The sequence below is a fragment of the Tachysurus vachellii genome, chromosome 24 (genome assembly GCF_030014155.1).
Source record: "Tachysurus vachellii isolate PV-2020 chromosome 24, HZAU_Pvac_v1, whole genome shotgun sequence".
NCBI classification, from domain to species: Eukaryota; Metazoa; Chordata; class Actinopteri; order Siluriformes; family Bagridae; genus Tachysurus; species Tachysurus vachellii.
The window spans coordinates 15,596,942-15,606,314 of record NC_083483.1 but is presented as its reverse complement, the minus strand read 5'-3'; the positions used below and the strand labels follow the sequence as shown (position 1 = coordinate 15,606,314).

At 36.2% G+C, this 9,373-nt stretch overlaps 1 protein-coding gene across 2 annotated transcripts; it reads left to right on the top strand.

Annotated features, from left to right (window-relative positions):
- Positions 1-638: 638 nt before the first annotated feature.
- LOC132839498 (uncharacterized) lies at positions 639-8,053 on the top strand. 2 transcript variants are annotated; one of them, XM_060860509.1, is made up of 6 exons: positions 639-700; positions 2,085-2,139; positions 5,372-6,440; positions 6,523-6,678; positions 7,057-7,149; positions 7,253-8,053. In XM_060860509.1, exons 3-6 carry the CDS (start codon positions 5,382-5,384, stop codon positions 7,571-7,573), a joined length of 1,629 nt encoding a protein of 542 aa, XP_060716492.1. In that variant the 5' UTR covers positions 639-700; positions 2,085-2,139; positions 5,372-5,381; the 3' UTR covers positions 7,574-8,053. The 2 variants fall into 2 exon arrangements, with proteins under 2 accessions (XP_060716492.1, XP_060716491.1); XM_060860508.1 differs by lacking the exons at positions 639-700; positions 2,085-2,139 and adding an exon at positions 5,130-5,250.
- Positions 8,054-9,373: the final 1,320 nt, after the last annotated feature.

The window sequence follows — 9,373 nt, the reverse complement described above, 5'->3', positions numbered from 1 at the left end:
CTAGTGTATATATCTATGCAGTTACATATTTTGAATATTTACATGCCGGTATGAAATGAACAGCACCTTGTTTACCATAATCATGATCATAAATCTGAACAGTTCAGGATTAAGAGTCTGACTGTAGAAGTGCAGGGAACTGAACCTCTCTCTCTCTCTTACCCACACACACACATCATTATACAACACATAACTTATAATGTGGCATTTGCCCTAGTGCAAATTTCAGCCGTAATCCATTCTGTATATATTTGTTTTACTATAGATTTCTTCTAGAATCTATTCCTCATGTATACATATGTATATCCTGTTCAGCATGTTATATTTTTACATTTTTAACGTCTTTATCACTGCACGTCGTTTTATACATACATATATACTGCATACATCCCTATTTATAATACATACTACACTCAAAAAAATAGTTTTGCAGCACTGTTTGTTTTACCCAAATATGTTTTGTTAAAATAACACACATACATTTCATTCCCCACCAAAACACTATTGCATTGCGTATAATTAACTTAAAATGTGTCATGTTCCACTATACTTAATAATCAGTCGTTAAGTTAACGTAAAGCGTTTAATTTCGCGATTCAAACCGGAAGTGACGATTTCCAAGGTATTGGATGAAGACGGCGCGAAAGAGGGAAGGTGGTGAATGGTGTCAGATGAGGTTTTTGGAAAGCACTTTGAAACGGTAAGTGTAAATAGTCTAATATATAGAAATCTTTCTGACAATAAATGATTACCCTAAAACCGATGTTAGTTTAATGTTCAAAAGTTTATTAAATGTTAATAAGTACTAGTTTTTTTTTCCCTCATTTTCTGTCCGTTCACAGTAACATGAGCTATTTCTGTCAGGTCACATTTAATAACTTTAGCCAGTGTTATTTGTTCCCAGTTACAACGTTTGTATTTTGCTGGCATAAGTTTTTTTTTTCTGTTGGTTCGTATAAGCGTGTATGTATGTATGTACACGTGCTTGTTGCTAACGCTAGCATATGTCTGAGGTGATTTTTTCGTCGGTTCATATAAGCGTGTATGTATGTACACGTGCTTGTTGCTAACGCTAGCATATGGCAGGTGTATTAAAATAACCATTCAAAAATGTGTTTCTTAAAGTTTCTTTTGAAACTTTTATTTTTTGTTTGTTAGTAGCAACTTACTTTTTAAAGATGTAGTTATTAGCAGATGTTCATGGAAAAACGTGATGGACAAACATGGAAGCTACAGCAGAACTGTACCATTTCCTTGCCTGCATCAAGATTGTCTGTGCACATTTAACTAAATTAATGCACTAAAGTTCCACTTGTCTAAGATTCCAAGTTTAATGCTTTATTGTTGAAGAATGTATTTTCCTCTATACACTGTATTGTTAACATTGTGAACTTGAGTACATTGCAGTGTTACCTGTTTTTTGTCAAAAATAAAATGTTATTGTTTAATTTCTTATTAAATCTCATTTAAGTAATATTATTTAAATTATAAGACATAAATATAACATTTATTTCTACTTAAAAGAATTTGTTTAACTTAATAGTTTTTATAAAACGTATGCTCAAAAACATTAGTAATGTGAACTAATGAATTTCAGTAAAGATTACGTACTAATGTAAGCTTGATTTGTCTATCGCATGACTTGAGATTCTATGTTCAAACAACTTAACTTGTTTAGTTTTATCCTGTGTAAAAACTAAAATGGTTTAGTGCAACGGGTTTCCTCGCAAATAATGTCAACTAATTCGGGTTAAGAGTGTAGGCCTTATTTCAATCAGGGCATTGCAGCTTTTCTAAATGTACACTAGAGGGGGGGGAAAAAGATGGTGTGCATCTTGAGAGAAAACAATGGCATTGACGTATTTTAAGATATAGCTATCAGTAGAGTTGCTTTCAGTTAAAACCGCTCATACACATTTTACTAGCTTAAGCCTTGTCTCTCAGTTAAACTGTAAGTCACATTAAAATTGGATAAAACTATGAAGCAAGTACAAATAATGCCACATTCACTTTGCCGGTGTGCATATTTTTACATTTTATCTGATATTTTTTATGGCAACATGTTTTTCCTCCTTTTTTTGCAGTTTGTCACTTTCTTTGATGAAGAAACACAACTTTGACTGAGAACAGCATTTTAAGGTAGGTGAAGAACTGTTTTGTCTTTTTAGGATTTATTAAAAAAACATTTGGTAAAAAAAACATTAGGGCATGAATTTTGTGAAAAACATTATTTTGGTTGTGCTTTTGCTCTGCGTGACTGTGCAGAAGGATATGGTTCTTTCTCATAACTAAAAAAGAGAGATAGCCCTGCTCATACAGCATTTGCTACTATGTTAGAGATATATTCAGTTTAGATTACAAAATTCTCAATCTGACTAGCTGAAAATGTTATTGAAGCCTTACCCATTAATAAACGCAGTACTTCCTTAAATTCCAGCACAGCAACCATAATGGCATAACAAAATATCTCTATGAACTCTTACTTTATCTGTTCCTGAACATACCTTACAGTACTTGCTTGCACAGGAAAGTAATGTACTTGCTCATAAACAATCCTATTAGGTCTGAAATGTATTTCTTCTCTTTCAGAAATGTAAAATTTGTGGAGTTGCAGTTTCTGCAAGGTCTAAATTACTAAAACACCACAGATTGCAGCACAGACATTATGGTCATAGTCAGAGGTATCCTTGTGCACATTCAGACTGTCCATGTACATTCAAGACATGGAATGCTCTACTTATTCATCTGAGTAGAAACCATGCTGCAAACTCTGGAGAAAATGACAGACAAATGTCCACCTTCTCTTGTCATTTGTGTGCCTGCAGGAACCTCGCATCAGAAAGAGATTACTTTATTCACATAAATAGTCATTTAAAGAGAAATGAAACTGTCCATTGCATGGTTTCTGGTTGTAATTTCCAGTCGAATGTTTGTGGAACTTTTAAGTCACACAGACACAGAAAACACAACCCACATTCACTTGAGGATTTCAGGCCTGGGGTAGTTACCATCTCTGGACAATTACAAGAGCCTGATGAGGTTGAAGATATTGGCAGTAGTGAGACCAGTGATGCCTGTTTGAAGGATGACTGCAATGAAGTGGTTGCTGGCTTGCCTGGTGTCGTTGTTCAAAATTTAGCAGCAATGCTATTAAAACTGGAACATCTTGTACATGTTCCTTCTGTAGCCATTGATGATTTTTTGGAAGAACTACATTATCTTTTAAATTCTGTGTCAGTGCCTCTCTCAGTTGCTGCAGTACAACAGGTGTTTGAGAAACACAATCTTCCTGCTGATGAATCGGTCATAAAGGAAATAGCCACTACCATCTCTACATCTAACCCATTACACTCAGCAATAGGTAGAGGTGGTTCCTTAAGTACAACCTATAAGCGCAAGCATTTTTACAAAGACCGCTTTTATGTTGTGGAACCTATTGAATATTTTCTTGATGAACAACAGACCAACACCTTTCAATACATTCCAATTTTGAAATCTTTATAGCTGCTTTTGGCTAAGCAGGAACTTGTTAACAAAGTTGTTGAAAACCATAGATTAAGAGCTAGTCCAGCAAGTTGTGACACCAACCGTTACAGGTCGTTTCAGGATGGTACACACTTCAAAGAAAACAGTTTCTTGTCTGGGGAAGATTTAACCGTGTCTTTGACTTTATATGCAGATGATTTTGAGGTGTGTAACCCGCTTGGGACGTCCAGAAAGAAACACAAGCTTTTTGCTGTGTACTGGATTTTGAGCAATTTACCCCCAGGCTCCAATTCATCTCTTTCCTCAATTTATTTGGCTCTTCTGTGCAAAAGTGTGGATTTGAAGCACTATGGGTACGAGAAAGTCCTTGATCCTCTTCTGCGTGACCTTTCAATTCTAGAAAAAGATGGCATATTCATTCATCTTCTTGGTCCTTTCTTAAAGGTACTGTTTATTGTGTGGTGGCAGACAACTTGGCAGCACATGGTCTTGCTGGCTTTGTTGAAAGCTTTTCAGCAGAGTTCTTTTGTTGATTTTGTCTGGGAAAGAGTTCCGATGTGCAGACAAAAGAAGTTTGGTCCAGTGCATTCAACATCAGAGATAAAGATCTTCATAAAGATCATGTAAATAATGCACTGGAAAATGGCACAAGCTGTTGTGGAGTGAAAAGAGAATGTGTTTTTTCTAAGCACCTCTCTCATTTCAATGTGCTATCTGGTTATCCACCAGATGTGCTACATGACATTTTTGAGGGTGTAGTGCCTGTAGAACTTGCACATTGCTTGGCTTTGCTGATATCGAAGAAATACCTTTCTTTAGAAATCCTCAATAAATCAATTCTCCTACAAGTGGGAAGACAAAAAGAACAAGCCTCATGAAATTCCTTGTACATTTTCACGGCGTAACACAATAGGAGGGAATGGCCATGAAAATTGGAGTGTGATCAGATTGCTTCCATTCCTGATTGGGCATGTGGTGCCTGAAGGTGAGCCTGCATGGCAGGTGCTAATGGACTTGAAGGATATTGTTGAGTTGGTGGTTCCCCTGTACACACATGAATCCATATCCTACCTCGAGATGAAAATTTCTGAACACAGGCAGAGGTACCAAGAACTCTTCCCCAACGTCAAACTTCTGCCAAAGCACCACTTTTTGGAACATTACCCTGGGATGCTAAAATTGTTTGGTCCTCTTGTCAGTCTATGGACAATGCGTTTTGAAGCAAAACACAGCTTTTTTAAGCAGGTTGCAGGACACACAAATTGCTTCAAAAATGTTCCCTACTCACTCGCTGTAAAACATCAGCTGATGATTTCCTACCACTTGAAAAGTACGCAGGAAAAACATACACTGGAAGTTTCGACTGCCTCAACGGTTCCTCTTGATGTTTTGCATACAGAAGTTGCTCAGATGATCAAAGATAAATACCCAAATGTATCAGAGGTCCATTTGGGTAAGAATGCGTCTAACAATGGCTTGAACTTCAGAAGTGGTATGATCCTGGCACATGGAACTACAAGTGGCCTCCCTGACTTTGGAGAAGTTGTTCAGATTTGTATAGTTCAAAAGAAATTGTGCTTCATAATGAAACGATTGTGTGGTTGGTACAGGGAACACTTCAGGGCTTTTGAACTTTGTGCATCACCAACAAGAGAGATGTTCTTTGTTGAACATCGTGATTTAGCAGACAATTATCCTTTGGCTGACTACATGGTTGGTCCATTGCGTATGGTGACTTTAAAAAGACAAGTACATGCATAAAAGGTGACTGGCTGTATTTACCTGTATCATTAAAAAACTGCTTATCTGTTTCCTTTGAACCATTAATTTTGTTGCCTTTTAAATAATAACTTACTACAAATTTATCTCCATTTTTTTTATACAGAATTACCACAATGACTACTTCAATCCGGCTAAAAATTTTCCTTGGAGAAAACAACTCTCAGAAGGTGATCCTTCAGGATGGCATGCCTGCTTCTGTTGGTGATTTAACAAAGGAAATTGCAAAGCAGTGTAATCTCCAAGGAAATTTTAGATTGCAATTCATGGACCCTGATTTTGACAATGACTTCATGAATCTCATGTCCACATCCGAAATCCAAGACAAAAGTACCTTAAAGGTGGTATTTCTGACAGCATTAAGTGACTGTAATGACTTATCCATACCACATGTGAACGCATCTCAAATTGGAAGTGCGTGCTCCTCATCAGCTCAGTCACTCTCATCCTGTGATGCACTTATACTTTGCTCTTCTCTGTCTACTTCAACAAACTCTGAACCTTCTGTGAGTTTTTCTTCTGAGTCATCCTCTAGCATGAAGTCCTCCGCATGGCCTGCTGTTTTCATGGTACCTCGTTTCACATATGATGCAGAGCTGAAACTGGAACAAGGTAATGCAGCTTTCAAAACTCAGGGCATTTTTCGCAGTCCTGACCCAAAACTGAAAAGTTCCATCTTAGATGGACTTGCAGAAGAAATGGTTAAGTACAAAGTGTACCCTACTGATGCAGAATACAATCAGGTAGCTGCTGCACTCATTCAAAAGCACCCTTGCTTGAAAGACAGAGGTTCTGTTAGTGGATACAGTGGATGGAAAGAAAGTTTAAAATATAAACTTGCCAACTATAGAACAAAATTGAGAAATCTTGGTTGCACAGAAGTGACCGTCAATTCAGTGAAGCACAAGCCTGATGGTATATCCAGTCCTGCATACCGTGTAAAAAAACCGCGCAAGGCTGAGGTGAATTACTGCCCTCCACATCCACCAGGTGAAACTGAAGAAACTCTTGAGGAAGTCAGAAAAACACTTCTGATTGAAGTAAAAAAGAACAATAAGAACAATGTAAGAATGCTTATGGACAAGACTTTGTCAATTAGGAGGCATGAAGTGATCAAGGAACCACTTATTTCAGACTTCAAAATCAGGTGGCCTGCTCTTTTCAAAACAGAAGAGGTAAGTGAAAGTTTTTAAGTGAAATTTGTTTGTTCTACTATATGGGTGTTTTGGTAACAAATTACTTTTCATATGTTTGTAGATTTGTGCAGAATTTGAGAGAATTACAACAATTCCATTGGCATCAACATTCTTTTCCAAGCTGGATGGATACTCTGGAAAGCTGATGAAGATCTTTGCCAACAGAGGAGGAGTAATTGGACAAAAAATTAAACACCTCTTGGTGCCCACTACACAGGTATGGAAAAACTACGCTCAACAAAACCATAGGTTTAATGGGTTAGTTCACCCAAACAATGAAATTTCTGTCACGTGTTCTGTGTTCAAATATTGAATTGCATATCTACGTCAAAGAGGGTCCATATTCAGATGTTCAGGTATTGAACCACTTTTGCATGTCCACAGACGTCCATAAGGTGTCCTAGTCAGACGTTCAAATTGAACCCATTTTGTACGTCCACATGTCCCAAATGGGTCCTAGTCAGACAGATGTTTCATGTATAACACTACTGTATATGGACATGTTACTGTATATGTTCTGCATAGTTTAGCTCAAACTTACCCCAGCACAACAGCCTGGAATTTTAACACTTTGTTCTTATTTGAAAATCTTTAGACTGATGACATCGAAGTGAAGAGAGAGTGCGTAATCAAAGCTCTTTGTGCCTACCTAAATGAAGAACCTACCAGACTGTTTCAGGAGTGTTTTGTGAGTATATGCTTTTTAAAATGGATTCTAAGTGCTTTTTTTTTTTTAAAGCTGATAAACAGGAATCTAAGAGTAATGTGTTTTTTAAATATATCCACTCTAGGATACAGACAGTGCCACTGCACAGGAGGCGATCCAGGAGACTGTGATGGGGATTTATATCACACGGCTTGAAGGTTCAGAAATGGAAGATAGCCTAGGAGATGTTGGAGTGGTGTTGGAGGGGCATAAGGTTCTTCAAAACCTTTGCAGTGTCCCATATGCAGCAGCCATGTTAATGGGACTAATATATGGACTAAATCTAAGCTACCCTCCTGAATTGAGGTACACTTTTGAAGCACTTCAAAAGTTGATCTTGGGGCTTGATGGCAATAAGTTGTCAAACAAAGTGCAAACACTAAAGAGCAAGCTCTTCTGTGTTTAAGGACTGTTCCTTGGATGCAAAAATGTTAATGTTGTGTTTTTATATATATATATATATATATAATGTCAGTCACTTGTTTATGTACATGTTCAAAATTGTTACACTTTCAAGCTGCCTATTTGGTGCTTAGTTCATCTGTTAATTTCCATAAAAGATTTCTAGCAGTGATATGGCATTTAATAATTGTTAGACATTGTTACACACACTACCATCTGGACATTTTGGTTGCATGTTGGATTTCTTTTTTTACTTCTTGTGAAAGTATTTTATTTAATTGTAGTTATCTTGTTAGCAGAGTTTTAATTTTCACCTTCTGACTTTGTTTTTGAATCAAAAGACTGCAAAGTTATTTTAGATAATCTTATATTTTGCATAAGAATTTTGCACATGCTTAAAGACTCTTTAATATATTGACTGAGCAGGCTGTTTAAAACACTGTTTATTGCAAGTTTGGCAAATACAGTTTTATAAATTGTTACATATCTTTGTGGGTTTTTTTACTCTACAAGACAATCACACACAAACAAATGCTGTTTTGAAGGGAGTAACTTTAAATAGAAATCATTGAGCAAAAGTAACAAAAATCAATTGGATGGAACCACTGTCCATAATTTGAGTTATTTGAAACTAATCTCCTTGTGTTGGTTGAATGAAACCTGTTTGGCCAATTTTAAATGAACAAAATTATGTCCAGTTAACTTAACCAGTTTATGTTACAAGGAAGCAATTCCACTGATTTGGTTGGACATTACTATTTTACATAGATTCATCCCCATTCTGTTGTGTTGTCACAACACAAGAAGTTTACATAGATTCAAAACATTCCATTAATGTTAATGAAACACAAGTTGCTTGTGTGGAACCTCTGTCCATAATTGAATTAAGTAAGATGAACAAATAATATTTTTGAGTGTACACAACCTGTACATAAGACATCAACGTCCCTGTATATATCTATATCCATAGCTGTATATCTTTATAATGTTTGTAATTTATTGTAAATACACCACTGATGAGAATCTAGATTTGATTCTAATGTAATCCAATCTAATATATTAATTGTTACTAATTAGAGACTGCAGCAGTATGTGAATGAATTTGAAATTGAGCATTTTAAAAATCAGAGTACAAATGTCAGTGCAAGGTGAAAATATTAATAATAAGAAGATGAAGAAGAAAAAAGGCTTTCACTTGTTGATGCAGACACAATCGATAAACAGAATCCTAGTGGGCTGTTCCAAAGGTCCAAAGGTTGAATTGACACAACACGATGCCTGAAATTTGTCTGATTTACGGGAACTGTGCTGGATTAACCCTTCATGTGCCTCTCACATGGGTGAGAAGAATGGGGTGACCTACAGTATATCACAGTCTAATTATACAGATTTCAGAAAATAGTTACCAGAAAAATATAATTATTGAAAAGCTAAAACATAACTAAATGATTTACAAACAGAAAAATGTAATAAAATCTACTACTGTAGCCACTAAATGAGGAGAGGTGAACTGTTGCTTATGCTGTCACACACTTGGTGGAAAGTGCTGTTCCTCCCATCCAGAAGGCATGGTCAATGTTGCTCACATGAGTCATTGTCACATCTCAAACTCACAATCACCTGGTGAAAAGTGAACTTTTGTGTTACACCACTTGGGAGTCAGATTTAGTGTTTTATATAGATTCTGAGCACAAGAACATTACTCAACTATGTAGTTACTAAAAAAAGTATTTATTATTTATTTATTTTGTAGCCTCTTTGTCTGAATTTGGAAACAGCATAAATATAAATCTAAGCAGTTCAA